This window comes from Cibotium barometz, chromosome 46 (assembly GCF_041138505.1).
Source record: "Cibotium barometz isolate CiBa-2024 chromosome 46, ASM4113850v1, whole genome shotgun sequence".
In the NCBI taxonomy this organism is placed as follows: domain Eukaryota; kingdom Viridiplantae; phylum Streptophyta; class Polypodiopsida; order Cyatheales; family Cibotiaceae; genus Cibotium; species Cibotium barometz.
In genome coordinates, this window is record NC_141091.1 from 18641385 (window position 1) to 18666246 (window position 24862).

At 44.0% G+C, this 24862-nt stretch overlaps 1 protein-coding gene across 1 annotated transcript; it reads left to right on the forward strand.

Moving 5' to 3' along the window:
* Positions 1 to 276: 276 nt before the first annotated feature.
* LOC147611958 (protein arginine N-methyltransferase PRMT10-like) lies at positions 277 to 14578 on the forward strand. Its single transcript, XM_086783812.1, has 7 exons — positions 277 to 539; positions 6953 to 7145; positions 7364 to 7469; positions 7623 to 7812; positions 13577 to 13762; positions 13854 to 13937; positions 14041 to 14578. Exons 1-7 carry the CDS (start codon positions 336 to 338, stop codon positions 14215 to 14217), a joined length of 1140 nt encoding a protein of 379 aa, XP_086639938.1. The 5' UTR covers positions 277 to 335; the 3' UTR covers positions 14218 to 14578.
* The last annotated feature ends 10284 nt before the right edge of the window (positions 14579 to 24862 follow it).

Below are 24862 nucleotides of genomic sequence, written 5' to 3' on the forward strand. Positions count from 1 at the left end.
GATTGACGTTTTCTTATGAACAATAACTATATTTACACAAGTAGTACATGCTAATCAAAAACATCGCTACATCAAATTTAAGAATTTCGAGAAAAGAAATTTGCAATACAATCCTCCACCATCCTAAGAGCTTTGACTAAACAATTCCCCCCATGCCCAAGACCAAAAACTCTCACTCCAAAGATAAATTATATAGGATTTTTTTCTTATATATTTTGTTAGAAAAGCAAAAACTGTGTAATTACAAACTAGAAAATGACTCAATTCATTAGAATCATTCATAGTCAATATATACACGAGGGGGAGGGTTAGGTCGAAGGTTGCGGCAAAGCAGAATGTCCATGAGTAGTAATCAGAGTGTCGGCGGGGCTTTTAGAACGGTGCCTGGCGGCTCCTCCGTCGACAAAGGAGCAGACTACGCCAACTACTTCTGCACCTACGCCTTCCTCTACCATCAGAAGTCCATGCTCTCCGACACTGTCCGCATGAGCGCCTACCACGACGCCATCGTCAAGAACGCCAAGCATTTCAAAGACAAGGTATGTGCCTCTTACTCTCTCTCATGTACTCACTCTTTTGTAATTTGTTACTTGCATTTCTGAGTGACATTGTCTCAGCTACCAGATTCAAAAAACACCATTGGTTTTGTGACCACAAATTGTAACACCTTCGGGCGGGAAATTCTTATGTCAGAATAGCTTTTTAAGTGTATGCGTGATTCTTCAAACTACTTTGAAGTGCAGAATTGAAAATACACAGAGAATTGGAAAGCGCGAATGATAGTAGAAGGCTTGATTCTGTCAACCTAACCGATCATTTACTACAAAGCTGAAATATTTGCAATGAATCTTACTAGATACGCTGAAAACTGAACTTCTCTTTGAATTGGTCAAGAAAACAAGCCTTCCTCTCTCTGTCTCTCTCTGTCTCTTTTATGTATTGAGAACTAATCCTTGGATTAGGAAGCCTAATCCAGCAAGGTCACGGGACTATTAGTAGTCTCCTTTTTGTACCATATCACTCAATAGTAGGGAGTGAGGGCCTTTGTTGTGGGTGTGCCCGGCCGTGTGAAGCACCTCTCCATTTTTCTATCCATTCCCAGTTTTGTAGGACCGTGGGGGAGGGGGGGGGGGGAGGGGGTGGCGCCTATTTTTATGATCATGTTCTGGTTGGTTGTAGTTAGTGGCTGGCCAGGAGGGGCCCATTGAGGGGCTGGCCGACCAGGTCGCACTGGTCGTGGGGCCGGCCGACAAGGCCTTTTGCTGGCCGACTGGGCCTCGCCTAGTCACGAGCATCTCATGGGGCTGTCAGCCTGTTTTAGACTGGCCGACCAGCAGCCCTTCTTGTATATATTGCACCCTTGCCCCCCACACACCATTGTACTGGATCTTGTGTATATAGTAGAGTTTATACAGTTTCTCTCTCTCTCTCTCCTACAGTTCTGCGTGTTTCTCTCACAGCAGTTTGTCTCATTTCCGCTGTGCATTCCGACATGGTATCAGAGCCCTAGGTGGCTTGAAGCTTGGAGACAGTGAGAGCTTGAGGGTTTGCTGTTTTTTGGTGCTCATTGGAGAATTTATGGGCTGTTCGGGATGTGGAGAAGTAGGTAGAAGGCGGCCATCATTGCTGGACAGTCACCTTGCATACCAATTGCAGCCTCTTCTTCATTTTTTTCCCACCCACCCTCCCTTCACAAGACCTTGTGAATCCCTGAGATGGCAGATTTGCTCGAGATGGCTTAGAAGCATGTGAATATCCCCATCCTCCCGACATTCCCGGTGGACTGACAGTTGGACGGGACCAACTATGGCATCTGGAAGGTAATGATGGAGTCTACCTTAGAGTTGTATGATTTGGCTGATTTGATTGTGGTTGGAGTTCCACGGCCAGAGTTGGAGGAGGAGGAGCTTTCACTTTCTAATAGGAAGGAGCGGGAGGCTTAGACACAGTTGTGGGATCGTGTCAATGCCTGTAGCATATCAATAAATTCCAGTCTCTTCAGCAAGAGGTTCTTCAAGCTGGGAAGGAGATATCTTCAGAGGATATGGCTATCACTTTGCTGTCTCATCTTACCCCTCAATATTCGGCTTTCTATTCTTCTTTGATCACTAGTGGGAGGCTAGCATCATGCGAGAGCACATCAATAAATTACAGTCTCTTTAGCAAGAGGTTCTTCAAGCTAGGAAGGAGATATCTTCAGAGGATATGGCTATCACTTTGCTGTCTCATCTTACCCCTCAGTATTCGGCTTTCTATTCTTCTTTGATCACTAGTGGGAGGCTCAGCATCATCACATGGGAGGAGCTTGTGTCGATGGTTTTGGACCAAGAAGAGTGGTTTACGAACCCTCCACAGGGTGGAGGTTCTGAGGCCTTGACTGGCCAGTGGTCGAAAGGCCGCAACAACAACAACAAAGGCAAAGAGAAGTCTTCATCGGCGAAGTCTTGTGAGCAGGAGCCCGACTCGGATCGTGATGCCTCGAAGGCCGAGCGCACATGTAACCATTGTGGCTAGAAGGGTCACTATTGGAGGAAGTATCCTCAATGGAGCATTGAGAAAGGTGCTGATTTCTTAGTTGCAACTGGAAAGACTAGCTTTTGTGCACTTGGAGATTATGGACACCGGAGCTTCATCTTCTTCGAGCAGGGAGGCGGTTGGTCTCACTACTGGGGATACTCGGGAGTGGATTTTCGACAGTGGTGCTTCCAGGCACATGATTTCTACCCGAGAGTTATTACAGAATCTTCGATGGCAAACATGTCACATCTTTATTGGTAACAAATCCACTATCCCGATTCACAGTGAGGACCGGTTGGAGATTATTCCCGATGACAGGGGGGAAACATTCCTCCCGGGTTCTTTATGTCTCATCCCTTGGTTTTCATCTTTTGTCAGTGCATGAGGTTTGCAAGACTGGCATGCGGGTGGAGTATTATGAGCATTTTGTTGCTCTTTGGGACAAAGCAACTGGCCACGTTGTTTGGGAAGGCGGAGTGGAGAATGAGATCTACAAACTCTCAGCACTCTCTTCTCTGACAGGTACTCAGCTAGGTGATTTGTTGTAGTTTCGTCATGGCCACTTGAATGTGGGTATGCTGTGGCGGGCTTTCGGGACCAGATGGTGGATGGCTGGCTAGATGTTGACAGCTGGCTGGGACGTTCCAGTTCTTGTGTTCGTCAGTCAAAGGAGCTTTTACATGTAAATTATGCATTGATGTCTCGTATCATTCGGAACAAAGACCCTACTTCAGTTAAGGAAGCTCTTTTCCAAGAGACTTGGAGAAAAGCCATGAAAGTGAAACTTGAAGCCATAGAGAAGAATAACACTTGGGAGTTGGTTCTGAGGTTGTCAAAACGGTCAGTCATTGGTGTCAAGTGGTTCTACAAGACTAAGTATACGTTTGATGGGTCGGTGGACAAGCACAAGGCCAGACTTGTGGCCAAGGGCTATGCTTAGCGGCCTGGCATTGACTACGAGGACACTTTTGCACCGACAGCTAGGATGACCAAGATTTGGACAGTTCTTGCCCTTGCCTCCTCTTCTTAGTGGTGGCGGGTGTTTCAGATGGATGTAAAATTTGTGTTCTTGAACGGTGACTTGCAGGAGTTGGTGTATGTTGAGTAGCCTCTAGGCTTTGAGGTTCCGGGATCAAAGGGTATGGTTTACACGTTACGGAAAGCATTGTGTGGTCTTAAATAGGCTCCCAGGGCTTGGAATCAGAAGATTGATTCCTTCTTTTTGCGAAAGGGTTTCCAGAGATCAGTTGTAGATCTGAACTTGTATCTCTTTCGAGAACGTGGTATGGTCACCTTGATTATCCTCTATGTGAATGATCTTATTCTCACTGACGGTCATGTGGAGCACATAGCCGTGACGTAGGCTGCCTTGTCAAAGGAGTTTGAGATGACGGATTTAGGCTTACTCCATTTCTTTTTGGGATTGGAGATTTGGCAGACTGTAACACGCGGAAGCTCTGGGTAGTCTTCTTTCAGCCCTAAACACTCTTAGAAACCTTCTGATGCAAAAACGCACCATCTGATGCAAAAATGCAGGTAGAGAGAGAGAGAGAGAGAAGTGCTGGAAATTCAGTATATACTATGGTACAAAAAGGTACATGTCTGCAGCCCTAGGCTGTCTTCTAGAAAAGGTGGTAAAACACCCAAAATTCTGCCCTAGACTAGGACCCTATTGATCCACTCCCTAGTGGAATGAATGCTTACAATGAGGAGCACCCTTTGCCTTTTATACCCCTTCTTAGACTTCTTGGACTGCTGGTAAATTGGCCGACTGCTGGTCGGCCAGTCATAAATGAGTTAAATACCATTTATATTCAGCCGACTGGTTTTCTTGCCTTGCCTTCATGCGCCTTTAGCCGCCTTGCTTTCTGGTACAGTCGACAGCTCCTGTACTCAGCCGACTGCACCTTGGTCCTTATCCAAGTCCAAACTGGCCACTTCTGTATCTTGTGCTCCACAGTTTGACTCTATCTGGTGTTATATGTTTGCCCCCCTCTGGATCTAGCCCTGAGAATGTCCATGGCATCTGTGATGCACATGACACAGACCCAGAGGGGGTTCTTTGTTTCTCGGCAGCGGTATGTTCATGAGTTGCTGGATGCCTTTGGGATGGAGACTGCTGCAAGCCTACTTCATCCGAATACCAAACGGACAGTACATGATCCTTGTGAGCAGGTTGATGCCTCCTTGTATCGGAAGCTTGTTGGTTCATTGATTTGGTTGTTGAACACTAGATTGGACTTGAGTTTTTCAGTGGGGTTGGTGAGCTCATTTATGCAGACACCTTTGAAGACTCATTGGGATGCAGAATTGTGGATCCTGCGGTATTTGCAAGGTACAAAGGATCGTGGACTCTTCTATGACACTGGAAGGGAAACGAAGGACCGAGTTAGTCTTTGAGGTTGGAGTGACTTTGATTGGGGAGGAGATCCAGACACAAGGAGATCTACATCAAGCTACGGATTCACCCTTGGCTCAGGAGCTATTTCTTGGAGGAGCAAGAGGCAGCCACCTATTGCGTTGTCTTCTACTGAGGCAGAGTACCGGGTTGCTTGTGGTGCTGCTTGTGAGGTGGTGTGGCTGCGGAGGTTACTTGGCGAGATTTGGTTTTCACAAAAGGAACCCACGGGCCACGGTCATCTAGTGTCACTTTGCTGGAGTTTGGTTAGACGGAGGACAATGGAGCGGACCTCTTCACGAAGTCTCTAGCTCCGTCAACACTGGAGTTTACTGGGAGTTGAGAGGAGGTGTTAGGAGTCATCTCATGTCTGTACCGTATTACTCAGTAGTAGGGGGTGAGGGCCTTTGTTGTGGGTGTGTCCCATAGTCACAGGGGATAGAGGGGATGGGCCCTTGGAACGGGGGGACGTTGTCCTGGGAACACTTTGGGACGGGGACGGGTGTTCCTCACAAGGGACGGGCGTCCCTCACAAGGGACGGCATTCTGGGGACAGATCCAGGAGGGGACGGCTATGAGGAATGGCTGCATGGGAACTGTTATATGCACATTATGCGTGCATATACTAGGAGGCTAACTCACATTAGGCTTGTGAGCATGGGAGCATGGGAACAAGCTCTAGTGGAGCATGGGTTAGGACTAACCTTAAGGATTAAGGTTAGGATCAGGCATCCAAGGGTCACACCTGGGAGATGGAGAGTCGAGAGTCACTTGAGGGCCCTCCTATATAATAGGGGCATGGGGCACACTCAAGGGAGGCTTAGGCTATGGTCTCGATGTTATCTTGAGGCTAGGTTATGTTATGTTCTCGTGTAGAGGATCATAACTACTCACCTACCATTTCACACTATAGCTACACGCTACTGGATTGGAGTTATATCTCTTGATGGTTTGGGACATCAAGGTAAAGGTATGATGTACTTCATTATAATTCATGTGTGCATCCCTTGGACTCGGGGGTGGTTGGGTGGATGAGTTATGCCTGATTTATGCATGTTTATGCATAATAATTATCTAGAGCAATCTTAAGGTTTTAACAGTGGTATCAGAGCAATCTCTAGTTATTGTTGTTATTTTTTCTTTCTTATTGTAATTTTGACATTTTTTGAAGTAAATTTTAATATTTACTAAATAAAAATGTTATTTTGTTGATGATTTGCACGTGGATCGTCAATATGGCGGCTGGAACGCGTGTTACTACTATTCAATAGACGAATCGACGCTGCGGGGAAATTTCGTGAGTTTAATGCTATCTTTTTTTATTTTTACTTCGGGAACCTTCCCGGAACATAAATACAAAAGATCTCCAAGATAGCTAGTCCCAAAGAATTTCATCATGTCAGGCTCCATGGGCCATACATGTACACCATGTCAGGCCCCACAAGCCACACATGTATTTTCATGTCAGGCTACACTAGCCATACATGTACTCTCATGTCATGCTCCATATGCCACACAGACACACCATGTCAGGCTACACCAGCCATACATGTATGTCATGTCAGGCTCCACGTGCCACACATGAATAGTAGAAAAATAGAAGCTGGAAGGAATTTTGTGACACCCACACACCACTGTACCGGATCTTGTGTATATAGTAGAGTTAATACGGCTTCTCTCTCTCCTACAGTTCTGCGTTTTTCCCTCACAGCAGTTTGTCTTGGGTGGTGAGCTTGCCTCCACCCCTTTTATTTGCTCTCTAATGGGTGTTTAGGAGATCTTGGTTGGATAAGCCTAGAAGGCCTCTCTCTTTCTCTCTCTTGATCTCAAAAGGTTTGAAATGAGTAGAATGGGAGACAGAATCTTAGAAGGCTTAAACGCTTTTCAAGAAACAATTTTTACAGCAAGGTTGCATGTCACATACTTTGAATATCTGCAGCTCTTCACATGTGGATGACACTTCTCTCCCTTCTTTGAGAGAGAGAGAGAGAGAGAGAGAGAGAGCAGGTTAATCAACAGCATTTTTGCATCGAGAAGGTTATTTTGGATGTTGGAACAGGCAGTGGCATTCTGGCTATATGGGCAGCTAAAGCAGGTGCAAGGAAGGTCTATGCTGTGGAAGCAACAAAGATGGCACAACATGCTCGCCGATTAGTTACTGGCAATGGGGTGGAAAACATTGTTGAAGTGATCGAAGGATCTGTTGAAGACATAGATCTACCTGAAAAAGGTAGTGGAATGAAAAGATTTGAAGGCCTAGGTGTAAACGCTTTGAGTTGTTTAGTTCTTAGGGATAGCTGAATAATGCCTTAAATGCTGCTGTATAATAAGCAGACTAGAACTCAATTGTTCTTGTTGCTTCTGCTGGTAGACAACCAGTTATACAAAGTTACTGTTTTTTTCATGGTTCTGAGGTCGTTGATGTACTCAGAAACTGTTACTGGGCAGTTGACGTCATCATATCGGAGTGGATGGGATACTTTCTTGTCCGTGAATCTATGTTTGACACTGTCATCCATGCTCGTGATCGGTGGTTGAAGCCGACAGGGGTCATGTACGAATCTTGTATACCTTTCTAAGCTCCAGTCCCAGTTTTCTCACACAGCTTTAGATTTTCTTATAACGTCAACAGAAGTTAAATTTTCTGATTCTGCTCACATGATTTGACTGGCATTCTTATGGTTTGTTTTAAAATGCTTATGTGCAGGTATCCTAGTCATGCCAGAATGTGGATAGCTCCTATAAAGTCAAACTTAGGGGTAAGAAAATTGCAAGAGTATGAAAATGCTATGGCAGATTGGGATGGATTTACACTGGACACTCAAGATTACTATGCTGTGAATATGAGTACTCTCACAGAACCATACCTTCAAGAGCAAAGAAGATACTACTTACAGGTCATAATTATCCTCAATAGTTCTAGTATTTTTTAGAAAAGGCTGAGACTAGCAAAGTATCAAAAAGTAGTCTTAGACTGTTGCATTGAAGCTATTAAGTGCTTAAGAAAGGTAGATGCATAAGATTCTTTCGTTTGTTCGTTCGTTCGAGAAATGAAATGATATATTAACGTCTCTAAGAAGCCATAATGGCCTATGAGACCAAAACTAAGAGTACAGCTGAAGTTGGTGTCTCATCAAAGAGAGCAACTAAATGAAACTAAAAAGTACAATAAACTGATTGTGTTACAGTTATAAGAATTGTAAGTAAGACTCCTAGATGATACTGAGTAGAAAATACTGGAAAATGTATATCAAGTAGATCCATGTATGGTGATCAATTGACATGTTGCCCTCTCCTCAGATCAAGTATCTCCGCCATGGATCTATCTAGGATGGAGAGGTTGTAGAAGCGAGGTAGGCGCCTCCGATGCTGAACAATAATGGCTCTAATCTAGGGATGGTGAGGATGCCGTGGTCGGGATCCTGGTGGGCGTGGCCCATGAGCACGACATAAGATGATTGGTCTATTAGTGGTGACTCCCTGGGAGCGTGATTAGTGCCTTGATGGCCCAATGGAGGAGGTATCAGGAGGTGTGTGGGCTGGGGTGCTGGTGCCGAAGAAATCTATCAGGATCCTCTGTCTAGGTAACATCATGGCTCAGTCTCTTGTCTGCCAAGAGGGTCTCTCTGTGTCTCCTGAGCTCAAGTAGAGATCCTTGTAGGCCACCTTGTTTTGCAGGGCTTTTTGGCATTAAGGACATAAGCTCTCAACATATCTTCCAAGACCTGGTTGACTCTCTCAGTCTGACCATCGGTCTTATGTGATCTACGCTACTCGTACAGAGTTGCATGCCAAGTTTACTATATCTATGTTGCCCAAGTCACTTGTAAATCCCGAGTCTCTATCTCTAACACAATGGATTCTAACAAGCCATGTTATTGGCGATAAATAATTCCCCACCACTTGGGGAGCTTCCACTTTGTGTGTTGTAAGAACAAAATGTGCCATTTCTTGACAATTGGTTCACTATCAGAATAGACAATGGTGGGTGGAGTAATTTGGGTGACTTTACACGCTTGAATTTTGTCACCTAATACCAAAAACAATGTGTCACATAATGGTTAATGTTATGTCCCGACAGGCCTAGGATTAGGGTTAGGGTTAGCCCAAGATTAGCGTTAAAGGCTTAGCTAGGGCGTTTGTACTTGGAGGAGGGTTCATATGTGGGCTGAGGGCGCTAGCAAGATTAAGTCTCGATTGGGTAAAAGCTTATAATTAATAGCCTAGGCCCTGTTGGAAGGTTGGCGATTTCGAGCGTGTGATCTTTGGCTAGAAGGTGCCTTGGATTATCCCATAAGTGGAAGCATGGGAAGTTGAAGCCTTGTCATAATCATCTCCTCCGGCCGGTGTTTTGGGAGGTAGTTTGAGTAGCTATCACCATCACTCTCACTCTCTTGAGAGCTTGCTGCTGTGTACATCTCTGTGTGTGTATGTTCTCTGTTTCTCTGAAACCCTAACCCCCCAACAGTCCCTCGGAGGGGAAAAACCCAAAGGGAGAAAAGTGCCCTTGGTTAGTCCATGTTCACATGTGGCACTACTCATATTATAAGTGGCAAAGTCATAGCATATATGCCAATACCAGAGGGGCAGTCCAATACCAACACGCTGAAGTAACACCTCCAAAGTAGCTCTCGGAAGTGGTTTGGTGAAGAGATCAGCCACATTGTCCTTGGTAGAACAGTAGGCCAACCAAAGAAGTCCCAACTCGATCCAGTCACGGAGAAGATGATAATGCACCTCAATATGCTTGGATCGTCCACGTATCACATTGAGGCCTTTTGGGTGATTTTGGGCTGGTTGTCACACAAACCCCCTCGCCCCCACAACCCGTTTCCCTCTGTGCCCGCCTCCCTCACCTTTGCCCCCCCTAAGCGCCTTCACGATCTCGCCTCCCTCCCTCTGCGCTGCCCCTCCCTCCCCTCCTATGCGCTGCCCCAGCCCCTTCAACCCGCGCCTTCCCCTCCTGCCCGCTTACCCTCTTGTCACCCCTCCCCTGTGCCCCCCTTTCCTCCATTGAGTAGTTCTCCCCCATTCGAGCTCTCAAGCTCCCTTTTCCTTTCGTCTTTCCCGCCCATGTTTTCCCATCTCCGTAGCACAGGCGCTTCTTAGGGCTGTTTTGTCCTTAAGGCAAGATTCGGTAACTTCTGCTCTTGAACCCCCGGGAGGACTTCATGGCAGCCGCTCCGTCATCCCCAAACGAGGCCGCTATTCCTTGCCTATCCTTTTCTGAACAGGATATCCAGCTCCTTGCTTCGACAGTTGCCTCGTTGGAGGCTTCCACCTTGGTATGCAAGATTGTGGGTAGCCGCCCGGCATGTGGACAGCTTAGGGATTTGCTCCACGCAAGCCTTTTCGGTGCGCTTGGAAAGATCGCGGATATTCATCCTCTTGGGCGTGGCTACCACTAGGTTGAGTTCGATTCGCCTCCAGCTTCGGACAGAGTCATGGAGGTGAGCCTTGTAGCATTGTGTACGGCCCATACCTTCTTTGCGAGGTGGCAGCACGGATTCGACCAGACGTTTGATCCTTTTGGCTAGTGTTTCAGGCTTTCTTGTGACAGTTTGCTTTCCAGGTCTCACGAAGGAATACCTTCCTGTCCTCTCCTCTGGGTGATAGGTGGTGCTATTAGGAGGGTGATGAAATCCCATCCCATCTCCTCCTCCCCCCCCCCCCCCCCCCCCCCCCGGGCCCTGTTGCCTCGGTTCTTCCAAGGATGGCCGAGATTCCATCCCTTCATATCTGCATTGCCTACCTGATTGTAGATGGTCAGCAATGAGAGATTGGAGGGACTCCATCAACAAGCTCGTTGTTGATGTGCCTCTAGACTCTGTGCCTCACATCATTTCTCTTCCTAGTTTTTTTTTCGGGGGGAGGGGGGGGGAACGATTTTGCAGAGAGTTGAGTACTGAGGTCTCCCTGGCCAATGTTTCATCTTGTCGCTAGATGGGACACCTCGCTAGAGCCTGCCCTCACTGGCAGACCAGGAGGCCACCTCCAGTGTTCCCCCCCTCCTGGCCCCAGTTCATCAGACCCTCCTCAGGGAGGTGGGTGGGATACAGGCTGCCATGTATTAGAGCACCAGGCCTTGATTGAGGCCAGCGTAGGAGAGTGGCAGACCGTTGTCCCGAGGCAGGACTGTCGGTCGACGACGAGAGCCAAGTGGTGTCAGTAGGCATGATAGGGTGGCAGGTTTCAAGAGGATACGGTTTTGTCAGAGAACCGTTTTGAGCATTTATCATAGCAGCCCCTTGATGGCGATGGGCCCCCACAGATCCCTCGAGGAACCACCCCCCCCCTTCCCTTCCCTTCTAGACCCCCTTCCCTTCCCTTCTCTTCTAGAGACCGTTATTTCACGGGGGCCCCCCTCCAGGTTTTCAGCTAGTAGAGATCGCTGACCCCTCACTGCTTGCAGTGGGCCCTCCCTCGCAGTAATCCCCTCCCCGCTCCCCTGGTGAACCCTTCTCCCCCCACCCCACCCCACCCCCATCCTAGATGCGTGGTTCCTTAGAGAGGAACTTCACAGAACAGCAATTGGTGGACGCATTTGGTGGACGCATTGGCATCCTCTTCGTACAATAGCACCATCTCTCAGAGAGACGGACCCGCTGTTGTGAGAAGATATTGTAGGGAAGGAGTCACACCTTCTGGTCCCACTCTTTCGGCCCCATGGAGTATGCATTTCTGTCAGTGAGCAGCTTTTGCCGGCAGTAGTCGACTCCGGCACCATTGTCACTGGATGGGTGACCATCAGGATATGAGAGGACTGTGTCTGCCTCCTGAATGTCTATGTGCCGAATGTCGAAGGAGATAGAGCCACCTTCTGAAGTACAGTTTGTCAGTCCTTACTACAGGTAGATTTCTGGTGTATGGGTTGTGAAGTTAACATTCTAGAGTCGATCGATGACACAGGAGTAGGTGGCATGGCTACGTTATCAGGTACATAGTACTCGGCATGGATTTAATAGGAGGCATACCAACCCGACCTATCTAGACTCGATTGGTTCTATGTTGACGAGTGGGCCTGCGAGCGCGGCAGCATGATTGCTATCTTGGCGGGCACTACTTTTTCTGACCACGCACCGGTTATTCTCTCCCTGCATGACCCCTGGAGACAGGACAGACATGTGAGTACTCAGATTCCAGATAGCCTCATGCAAGACGCAGAGATCTGCAGCCAGATTGAGCAGATTTGGGAGAGACTCGACTTTCACTCAAGATCAGCCACCGCAGGAGCCTTGGATGCAGGTCTTGGCGAGATTAGCAGTCTTTTACAGGAGGCAATAGAGAGTAGATTGGTTGGCTTCCAAGAGAAGGAAGTGTTCGCAGGGGTCTTGCCTCTCTACAGTAGCTTCAAGAGAGTGCACTAGATAGCCTGTGGATTGAGAGTCAGCTGGCTGCTGCGGATCCATCGTTATAGACCAGACTCCCCCCCTCCCCCCCCCCTCTTCCCGGTGCGAGCCATTGCCACAGATTTCTTCAGCACTCTTCTCACCGGTGCTCCAATTTCCTCACAGGTGCTAGACGCGCATGAGAGGATGTGGCGACATACGAGAGGAGCTCACGCGCGCGCGCACGCACACACACACACACACACACATACGGGTACATAAACAGGGGTACACGCATACGTACATGAGACTCCGAAATACCCAATAGGACCTCAAGCCATGGTAATGAAGGACAAAGGTCAGAGGAAGAGAGAGAGAGAGAGAGAGTAAGAGGGAGAAGCAGTAGAGCTCAAGTATGAGAGAGTTTGCACAACTTGAATGGTACTCATAATGTGTCAATGAAGGACGTATGTACATGCTTTTATAGGCACCGAGGCCTTATCTTTTGACCCTAAATAAGAGGCTAGTGTGTTCACACCACTAAGGACACTTGACTCCATACTAACTCTGAAATACTCAACACAGATCTCACCACACCATCACAAGGGAAGGGCTTTTGATGCATTTTACCTGGAATGTGGCCCGCACATACATGATCTGCAGGGATCTCAACTCGAGGCATACATTCAACCATATTATGCTTGTGTAGAAGCATTAAACTTCCAAAGTTAACATGCCCAAAGCATGCATGCCACAATTGAACCCATTGCATAATGTATTAGTAGAGAAAATGTGAAACCCTTCTAAAGGGTCTTTGATGAGACACTTCTCACCCTTGAACTCCACAGGTAAACCTTGCATAGCAATAGAAGGCTCCAACACACATGTAGACCTTGCATAGCAATAGAAGACACCGACACCAAGTTCTTCTTTATGCTTGGCACATAAAGCACATCTTTCATTTGATTTTGCTTAGTCTCCTTTGGAATGCAAGCACTCTACATGTGTTGGGTGATGTGTACATGTACGCTAGAACCTTCCTTGGGGTGCAACTGAATAGTCGGTCCCTTTTTCCTATCACGGAAGCAGGGGTTCTAAGGGGAGTAAGCTATCCATACCTGGGATATCGATGGATGCTCTTGCCAATCTTGTTGTGAAGACCATAATGTCGAAGCAGAGGGTGTGGGGCAATGGCTAAAGTAGAATGGACAAAACTATATTTTACAGTGGATCTGGTCTGATTTTTTTTAATGGTGGTAGTGCTAAGAAAAGGTATTTAGAGTCAAATTTTGTGTTAATGGAGGCAGTCTATTATGTCCCTGACATCTGGCAGACATCTTCGTGGCATAACCTTTATCCAAACCAAGTCATTGGGGCTCCTGTCATCATCAAAGAGTTGGATTGTCTCACTGCAACACTCAAAGATATTTCTAGCATCCATTCTCCATTCCGCACAGTTCTAAGGGAGAGCCAGTCGAAGCTCTCAGGTTTTGCTGGATGGTTTGATGTTCAGTTCAAGGTAAGGTCTTTGCCCTCTAAGTATCCTATCAAATAATCCATACATGCCTTGTCTTGCCATTCTAATTCCAGCCTATTTTTGGGGCCTTCAGGGAAGTGTTAATGATCCTGCTAGTCAGGAAGTGGAGTTGACAACTGCTCCAAGTGCTACCAGAACAACCCATTGGGGTCAGCAGGTATAGAACAGGATGAGCCAACTGAGTGATGTAAATGTTATTGTAATGTTTAGGTGTTGAGAAGGGGCTGTAAAGACTGCACTGTAACCTTTGATTTCTGCAGGTCTTTCTGTTACATCCTGCTGTGGATTATAATACTGAGGATGTTCTGGAAGGCGAGCTTGATATTGCACGGTCTAAGGATAACCACAGACTGATGGACCTTAAGTTCCAGCACAGGTTGACAAAGCCAAGTGGTGAAAGCTCTGCGGTCACATGCTCGGAATACTACATTGAATAAGGGGAAGGCCTGTGGTTTGCTTCGGTGAGCTGCATCTTTTCATCAATGAGTTGGCTCTTTTGTAGTTTGCCGTCCTTTTTGTCGCCCATTCCTCACACAGGCTGTGTAGGTCCGCCAAAACAACACTACACACAGCCTCATACACAAGTCAGTGTTCCGGGCTGATGTGCAGCATTATGTTTTCAATGGGACAATATGGGGTTGCCAATCACCTCCAGCTGATTAAATATGAGAGATGCAAAGCTCTTGTACTCATTATATAGGAGGCTTTTTTGCTGCTGCAAAGACAATGCATGCTATGCCATAAATTTTGTGTGAGCTGTTTGGTAGGATCTGACCATATCATGGGAATTTTTGCAAAGTCCATCTTATGATTTTGATTACTAGGTACATTTTTCACCAGCATTGTCTTCCGTTATTAGAATTCAAATTTCTTTCGGGGCAAGTTCGAGGTTCGCCACCTTGCAAGTATGTTAAGATCCTAGTAAGACCTATTGATGAGGTTTTGGGTAAGACCTATAGATGAGATTTGGTGTTAAGGCAAACCTGTTACGCCTTCAAAGCTCATCGCTAGAGGGAAGGCTTAGAAGTGTTTTGATTTTTGGGGCTGCAAAGTCAAGGAAGGTTTTTGGAGCTGTGAAGTCAAGGAAGAGTATCTTGGAGTTTCTTGCAAAGAGGAGTCTACTCTCATGTTTGGTAACGAAGGCTCTATATTCAGAAGTTCTTTTAATGTCTCGGGGGGTTGGGGGGGATGGGGGGTTTTGTCTTTGGTGGTCTACGAGAATACTGTCATGGAAGATGCGTAGGGCATCATCCCCTATAATCATATACATTGTAAATGAAAAGATAGTTTGATATTGTCAAGTGTACCAAGAAGACAATGGCAGACAATAAAGGCATGGTATTGTTAGAAGTCATCTCCTGTCTATTTGTATACACCAGGGCCTCTGTTGTGGGTGTGCCCGCCCGTATATCATTTTTCCACACTCCCCGTATTTTTTCCCTATTTTTCCCATTTTTTTCTAGTGGCTGGAGGGCTGCCAGGTGATGCGAGGAGCACTCTGAAGCTGGCCAACTGCATCTGTATCAGTCGTGGGCTGTAGGAGTGCTGGCCGACTTGATTTGCTCAGGTGTAGGGATCTGGAGCTGGCCGACTGCTATTTTCAGCAGTCGTGGGTTTTTACTCAGTCGTGGGCACTTTCTAGAGCTGGCCGACTGCCCTCATGGGTTTGTATATATTGCTTCTCATCCTCCTCCACTTTCTCATTCAGTATTTTCCGGGATCTTGTGTATAGAGAAGAGTTTACACACATCTCTTTGTGTTTCTTGTGCTGATTATTTTCTGCAGTCTACTTGCTCGTCTACCCAAGTTTGGATATCATTTCCGCTGCATATTCTGACATGGTATCAGAGCCCTAGGCTCTAGGAGATCTTGGGCGTTTTTCTGAGCAAGAGGGGGAGCAACAGGTTGCTGATCGGTGGACTGTTTCGGGCTGAACGGGAAGAGAAGGTGCAAGAGGAAGGCGGGCAAAGGGGCTGGACAGCCACTTGCATATTTTCTGATTTTCAGATTTTTTCCCACCCACCCACCCTTTCAGGTTACTCTCCAAGATGGCAGATTTACTCGAGATGGTTGAGAAGCACGTGAAGATTCCGACTCTCCCCACGTTCCCAGTGGATCGTCAGTTGGACGGGTCCAATTATGGCATCTGGAGGGTCATGATGGAGTCAGTTTTGGAGTCATATGATCTTGCTGATTTTATTATCATAGGGGTGCCACGGCCGGAAGCTGAGGAAGGGGAGTTATTATTGACGAGGAAGGACCGAGAGGCACAGGCACACATGTGGGACAGTGTCAACGCCAGGGTCCGGTCGTTTATATTCCTCAATTGCACACCACAGGTGATTAACCATGTGAAGCACATGACCGAGAGGCATATGGGAGCACTTGGCTTCTTTGTACAACAGGGTGTCACCCATGAAGCGGATATCCTTGGAAGTGCAGATGCGGGTTATGAACCCTGCAAAGTCTTCGACGATGCGGGAATACATTAACAAGCTGCAGGCCCTTCAACAGGAAGTTCTTCAAGCTGGGAAAGAGATATCATCTGAAGATATGGCCATCACGTTACTTTCCCACTTGCCTGGTCAGTATTCTGCTTTCTATTCCTCGTTGATCACTAGTGGCAGGCTCAGCACCATTACTTGGGAGGAGCTTGTGCCAATGGTCTTGGACCAGGAGGAACGTTTCACGAACCCTCCTCACGGCGGAGGCCTTAACTGGCCAATGGTCGAAAGGCCGTAATACCAACAAGGGCAAAGGGAAGGCTTCACCGGAGAAGTCTTCCGAGAAGAAGCCTGATCCAGAACGAGAGAAGCTGAAGGCCGAAAGATCGTGTAATGATTGTGGCGAGAAAGGCCACTACTGGAGGAAGTGCCCTAAGCGGACAGGGAAGAGTGCGGAGTCCTCAGCCTCAGCTGCGAAGACTCCGGCATTTGTGCACTTGGAGATGGTGGACTCAGATGCTTCATCATCTTCGAGCAAGGAGGCAGTTGGCTTCACCGCAAAGGATACCCGGGAATGGATTCTCGACAGTGGTGCTTCCAGGCACATGACTCCATCCTGTGACTTCTTCCTGGATCTGAAACGGCAGTCAGGTCGTATCTTTATTGGCGATAACTCCACTATTCCGATACATAGTGAGGGCCGGATGGAGATTATTCCCGACGGTAAGGGGGGCAAGCATGCTTCCCGTGTTCTTTATGTCCCTGCTCTGGGCTTTCATCTTTTGTCAGTGCATGAGGTATGCAAGACTGGCTTTCGGGTGAAATTTGAGGAGCATTCAGTTGCTCTAAGGGACCGTGAGACAGGCAAAGTTGTTTGGGAAGGCGGTGTGGAGAACGGCATCTACAAGCTCTCTGCACTCTCCTCACTGACAGGCTCTCAGGTCGGAGATCTGTGGCACTTTCGTTTTGGCCACTTAAATGTGGATGCTTTGCGGCGCGCCTTCCGGGACCAGATGGTGGTTGGCTTGCCAGATGTTGGTAGTAGGCAAGGACGCTGCAGTTCTTGCATACGTGGTAAGCAGCACAGGGAATCCTTTCCGAAGCAGGCTTCCAGGCGGGCTTCGAAACCATTGGAGTTGTGACACACACACACACACATACATATATCAGTATAAAAATATAAATAAATTATTTTAATTTTAAAAGAAATCTAAATAAAAGTATAATATATGTTAAATTTATATGATATTATATATCTTTTAATATTATATATAATTTTTATTGCTTTAAATAAAAAATCAGTTGATATGTAGATTAATATAATTTTATTACTAAAAATAATTATTTATATTAAATATTTTATAAAAGTATGTATAATATTGTAGAAGTCAAATTATAGTATAGGTAACTATTTTTCGCATAAAGATAGGCACCTCGACAAGTTGGCACATTCAATTCAAAAGTTGTATTTTAAATGGGAATTATATTATAGCTCACTCAATTCCACTTGCTTGACGCTTAGTCATCCTAGGTACACTCAGCAATGGCAAAGTTCTACAAAATATGACCACAACAGAGTGTGGAGGTATATTAAAATATGTTTGGAAGCTAGATATTGAAACTACATGAAAGTAATACATGAAGTAGTGAAAGGTTTTTGGTTGCACGCACCTCAACCCCATTTGGTACAATAGTCAATGGCTTGCTTGTAAAACGAGCCTGTTAGCTTGACACTGATGTAAAGCGTATTACGTTCAAACATCTTTGCAAATCATCCAAACTACTTTAGTGTGTCACTTAAATATCGTTATTGAAATTCATATCTTGTTTTTTTGACCTTGATGCATTACATGGATGTACTTATCTCTTCAATTAGGTGCCTAAAGAAGATCATGAGGTTTTGAAGGTTAGTTTTAATCTTTAAGGAATCCTTGATGTGGTAAAACATCAAACAAATGCGAAACTCCTTGGGGTTTCAAGATTTTAGTGAGTACTTAATTGAATAGCATCTTACATGAGATATAAAAACGTGGAAATGCATGTTTGATGTACCAAATGGAGTAATTATAAAATTTCTTTGCTTACATTGTATGCATTCATGGAGAAAAGATGGCAAAGGAAAGAAACATTGGATTGAAGGGATAGGCATAAGCTTCATTGAATTGTGCAAATCGTTGAGAAGCTTGAGCTTGCAAGATGTAGTAAGTTCTGCACATGGAGTTGGCCAATGTAGACTATTAAATGAAAGAAGATGAAATTTTCTAGAGTACCCAACCTTGCATGACTCTTGGGCGGAATGTACTCTGCATCATATATAAGAACCTACTTATTGGCCAATGTACTATGAATCATATATAAAAACCTATTTACTCACCAATGTACTTGGACTCCCACCCTTGGACATGATGTCATAAGATTTAAATAGATCCATGTTATCTAGAATCCTAATTCCCCCATTGAACATTGCAAAGGATCTATTTTATTTTTAATTCGTGTTTTAGAGGGCCACTTTTTTAGTCCAAATATTCCCGAATGAAGAGAAATTCAAAAGGAGCCATTAATGAGGTGCAAGATTAGGGATTTCCATGAATTGATTGATATGGAGGACATCCATTATGGAGTTGGCTTATGGAACATCCCAATTTAGTCCAAACACAAGTGGGATGGGTGACCTTAAAGAAACGTGAGACCTACCCAAATTTTAGTATTTTTGGTTTATCAAAAATGTTTTTGGTATATTTCTAACTTCTAGTTGTCCATATTTCACAAAATAAAAGCTTTTTTTGGGATATTTTTTAAAATTCTACTTAATGGTTTTTTTGTAACAAAATATTTGTTTCGTCTCTTCTATAGCCAAGAATTTCCTAGAGTAAATGATAGTTTTTTAAAAGCAATTTTCCATATAATATTATGAGCTAAAATGTTTGTGTTTGTGTCTTTGCTACTATTCTTCAACTTGACAAAGTGAGAACCCATCTTGGAGTTGAACAAGTCGTCTAGATTTCCTTTTTATGAAAAAATAACTTTGTTATTATTCATATCATTTAATGTCTTTGTTTTTTGCTAAATCTTTTCTCTTGTCCAAAGAGCTTCCATGCTATGTTGAATGTACAAATGACTTCTCTAAAACTTAGTATCACAAATACTTGAAGCAAATTTTAAGATGAAGACATCCTTGTAGCATTCATAAATACTTTGGAGCAGATGCATCAGAGTTTTCCTCTATGTTTGGAGTAGATGCATCAGATTCCTTGGTAAAGTTTCCTAAGCCCCTAAAAACAATGGGGTTATTACAAAGGTAGCTGACATGGTTCAGTTGGCAAGAAGTGAAATGGACAAATTGAGAAGTATTGTGGAGGATGTGCAAGACGTGCCTTGGATGCAGCAAGGGCATAGTTGCATGAGAAGTTCGGAGTATTCAAGGTAGCTACAAGTTTGCAAGCAGACATAGAGGAATTGGAAAGCAAGATAAAGGATATGGAAGAAGATATACTATAGATAAAGATGAGATGCACAATTTTCATATTAAGGTGAAGGTGTTAAAGTGACAGCTTGCAAAGTTAGGTGTTGGAGTGGAGTGCCAGATTTGAAAGCATCAATGGATTTTGTAGAGAAGACATATGATAGTGCGACATGCTGTCTAGAAAAAGCAACCACCCATTAAGGATTTGTAACTGGCTTATTTAATCATATCAAATGTGGTGGCACTTTGGCTATTTGTCCCACACCTCCTACAGTATTCAAATGCACTGCAACGGACCATGCTGTAAATAATATGATCAATTTGAAAGAGTGTGTTGGTTGTGGTCTCTCATTGGAGGACAATGAATTTATCACCATCTTCATGCTTCCTTGTAGATATATGTACCATGCCCTTTGTTTTTGTAAGCTGTTAGTCGATAAGGAGAAGTGTGTCCTTGATGGCTGCAATCAAGTTATTCTTGATGCTGCAAAGCACATGGTTTCTACGAGGGTTTGCCACAGATTTGGCCTGCAACTGGTGCAAGAAGGTGTGCTTGTCTTCTTGCCCCTTGCTCTTTATTCAGTGATACAACATTTACTTATGTTGTATAGCTACACCTTGGTACAACACTTGTACATAGAATGAAAGGCAAGTACGGAATCATTGCCTACAAGTAGTTGGTTGTGCTCTATAGCATGAGACACTACTTCAAAGCAATTCATATTGCTTTAAATAATTGCCATCAAAATTTATGTGTAGTGTATATATACATGAAAACCATAAAGTTGTTATCAAATCTTTAAAGCAGTTGAAAGCGGCAATGGGCTTAAAGCAGACTTCAAGCTTCAAAGAAAAGAACCACTTTAAATCATTTACAGCTTTAAAGCCTTAAATATTGGCACTTGATTTATGAGCTTTGAAGCAGTAGCACTTACTTAAAGCGGTACAGTTGCATGTGCTTGAAATTATCATGTAGCTTTAAAGCATGTGGCATGATGCTTTATCAGCTTTGAAGCAGTATAACTTGCTTTAAAGCTGTATAGTTACATGTGCCTTAAACTTGTAAAGTTACATGTAGCTTTAAAGCTTGCTGCTTGCATCTTCTTTATAGCTTAACATCATGCCGCCAGAGTTTAAAGTTTGCAAGTAGGATATGAGCTGTAGATTTTAAGCACTATCAATGTGCCAAACTTATAAGCATTTAATCATGTGTGATCATTTGCAGGGAAGCATAGGATTAAACTAACACAATTGGAAGAGACCCCATCAACTATTGACTTGTCGGCTAGTAAGTATTTTGTTTTTGCTAAAAATTATGTCTTCATTAAAAAATATATATATAGGTGCTTAACGACTTTCTTTTACAGGTTCTCAAGAACTGAAGGCAAATGCATTGGTTGGCAAGATGCCACCGTCTTGCTTGTGGTTGATACTTTTTTGAATCTATGCAAAGAAGGCAAGTGACTCCTTTCATTCTTATCAAAGGTGTTTTGCCTTTCTACATTTTTTAGGGTTTAGCTTTTGTGCTACTCCTCTCTAACTTCTCCTTGAATTTTTCTTAGGATCGTCTAGTACTATTGCAGACCAAGAACCATTGCCTCATGACTTGAAGGACTTGGACTTGGAGCAGCATGAAATCTTTAGCAAAGGAAGTGAAAACAATGTGGAAGGGGCTCCCTTAGTGGCAGCAAATAAAGATAGAGGTGCAAGCAGAGAGTGTGAAGGGCACAGATGATGCTTCACATGTGTTGATGATGACATAGAAGTAGACATTGATATAGATGTTGTTACTGATGCGGCTGCAACCGCTTGTGGTTACAATAGTAAATCCTTGTGTGGCTATAGTAGTAAAGGGTACGATGGCCTCGGATGACCTTGTTTCTGATGAGAAGATGCTCTCAAAACTCACAATGAGGACACCACATTTGGCGAGTCCTAGGATGACCTTGCCAACGAAGTTGAGATGAAGTTTGCAAACACAATGGAGACAACGTTGCCTGCGAACATAACTACGAAGTCCTCGGATATCACTCTTTGTGAATTGCATAGGTCTTTTGGAATCTCTAAAGGTATGATTTTTTTTATCGATTTGACTTGGGCCATCTTGGTTTTAGTATAGCTCTGAATGTATGTCCTTTGGAGCTCTATTGCATTGCTTTAAATTTTGGAGCAGTGCTTTAAAGCCTTATCGTACAGCTTTAAATCCGTGACATGTTACTTAGAAGTGGTTGTCTAAAGCTCTGGTCTACTACTTTAAACCTCTGTACTACTGCTTTCAAGCTCTTTTATGCTACTTTAAGGCTCTGATAACCTGCTCAGGAACCAATGCATATAAGCTAGTCTAAGACTCATTTTTTATTTACTCTTGTAGGTGCAGGAAAGAGCAAAGGCCTCATGGAGGTGGAAAAGAAGCGGAAGGCCAACAAAGGGTGGAGCTCAAATAAGCCCCAAACCAAAGAAGAGTACGTCCGGCTCTCATAGTGCTTTAACGCATCTTAAGGACAAGAGGCCCCATGCTTGCAAGAAACTATAATTCTATAAATGTGGTTTTGTGAACCTAATATGCCAAAGCCTAGAAGCTTGTTTTCCCTGGTAGTCTTTTCTTCTAAATGTATTATAGCTACTTGTATGCATTGTAGCTACAATCCTATCTAATGAGAAGTAAGATGTTTTGCAAGTGCAATCTTTAGTTTTGCATTGTCCAGAATTATCTTTTGTGCACGTTCTTTAACTTATGTTTAACCTTGTAGGGTTGAGTAGTTTGTCACATTATTTCTTCAGTGATTGACGTGATTCTCAGTTTCTTATGTATCAGTATGTTGGTCTGATGTGTGCAATGCACGAGTCTAGTTTGTTATGGTCAGGCACATTTGCACGAGACCAATTTCTAGGTAGTTGAAAAAGAAGAAATCATGTTACAACTTCTCTTATCAGTGAAATTTGTATAGGAGTGCAGAGTCTAGGCTTAATAAAGTGTTACCTTCTGGTCTTACTGTCCATCTGGATATAGCATACACATTTTCAGGGTCGGGTTGGTTCAAGAGAGGGGGTTATCACTCCCTTGGTACACGACTAACTCGTCAATGAATATGTTCTACTCCCAAAGCATATTGAGTGTAGAGCTTTGATTCTAGATATGAATGGTGTGCTCATGTACACCCATAATTGGAGAAGCAACAAAGAACTTCGTGGTTGGACAACATATCTTAGGGAAGTACCAGATGACATGCACACACACTTTGTGCAAAAGGATGCAAAAATGTTTTTGACGTGGGCTTGCTGCAGCTTTCTTTGATGTATATATATGGAGTTGTGCAATGCTTGAAAATGTACAACAGCATTTCATGCTGCTATCTCATAAGAGGAGATGCTAATTTTAGGTTTTTGTGGCCAAGAGATGTGCAAGAGTGTGGACTTCAATTTTGACAGCAATAAACCGATGTTCTTCAAGGCTTTAAAGGACTTTTGGAAGGTTTGCCCAATGTACAATGAGGCAACGACCATATTGTTTGATGGGGCTTGCTTAGCAAGAGTGGGACTTAGAAAATACTACCAAAGTTTAGATCAATGTGTGAAAGTAGGTTAGAGAAGTTCCTCATGAGAGGCGAGTGGCTTTGGGAGTGGTTGGTAAATGACGATCTGTTGTATTATGCTAGTAGGGATGTGTTTGCTGCTTCTGCCGAGCTGCTTGCTGAGGAGGATGAAGAATCACAAGCAAAGTTGAGCTTCATAATGGATAAGTTTGACCAAGGGCACAATGTATGCTCCTATGAGGAAATGATACAGATATAGAATGCAGAGCATTCAGAGGCTCAAAGAAGGGGGAGGCTTATGTGGCCTCATTGTTGGGTTGATGAAATTTTTTTTATCATTGAGGTTAGCTTAGATTTTCTCCCATTTGATGCTTCTAACCTGAGTTTAGACAAGAAACTCCATTTAGTTAAAGAATATAGGATTAGAGGTCAAAGTGAGTACTCCCTAGATGAATATAGAGGATTAAATCATATGAGCTTGTATCTTCCTTACTAAAAACCTATAATTATAGAGGAAAAATTCAATACTCCCTAGGATGAATTTATAAAGGATTAAATCATATGAGTTTGTATCTTCCCTACTAAAAATTATGGGACAATATCAAACTTTTTCTTATTTAGAAGAAGGGATTAGATTTCCCTATTGTAATGTAATAATAGTTTTGAGTAAATAAAAAAATCTTTCCTTTTATCTTTACTCGAATAGCCAAATCTCAAAATCTAAATACATGATTATCTTTTTCAAAATTGTCACCATGAGTCATGCAACGGGCCAATCTTCCTACCTAGTGGAAGAACTCGATAGTGATATTCGTAAAGCCTTGTATAAATCTCAACTAGGACGTTTCCATGGTGAAGGAAATAATTTGGCCAAAATTATTCATAACAAGATTGATGCAATGGATGAGTATTTTTATATTTTCGGTTATAATGAACGAAAAAGATGGCCTTGGCATGTCTCAAGATCATTGGTCCAACTCATTTAAGCTAGAAGAATCATGTTGAGGCCAACCATCTTAATCAAGACCAAATAAAGTGGGATGATCTAAAGATGTATTACTCTTAATCAAGACCAACTAAAGTGGGATGATCTAAAGCTATATTTCTTTGAAGATATTTCTCACTTAGGGTATGAAGAAGACAAGATAAACAAGTTCTTGGTACTATCCGAGGATGGTAAATCTATTGATGCTTATCATTAGGCTTATGCTAATCTATCAATGCTTATGCAAGCTATACTGGCAATTCTGGATGCAAAAGTATTCCTAGAGGTGTACAAGCTAGATGCAAAGAGAATGGACTAGTGGTAAGGTCATGTGATGGATGACCTTAAGAAAGTGTGGGAAGTGTATCTAGAAAAGCTAATAACAGTGATGCAAGCCCCCACACCTTCCTGCAAATAGTTGGCTCCCCACCAGTCAAGAGGTGGAAATTTGGATAGAGGTTCCGAAAATCCAAATCCGGCCCTGACAATAGGCCCAGAGCCAGCAAAGGCCTTGGAGGCACTAGCAAACTAGGCAAGTGAGCAAAGAAGCTGGTGGAGCAGGCACGAGCAGCAAAGAAGAAGAGCTGCACAAGGAAAATGAGCAGCCTACGGCGGCAAGAAATTAATATCTAGAAAAAGAGATTAACTGTTTTGAAG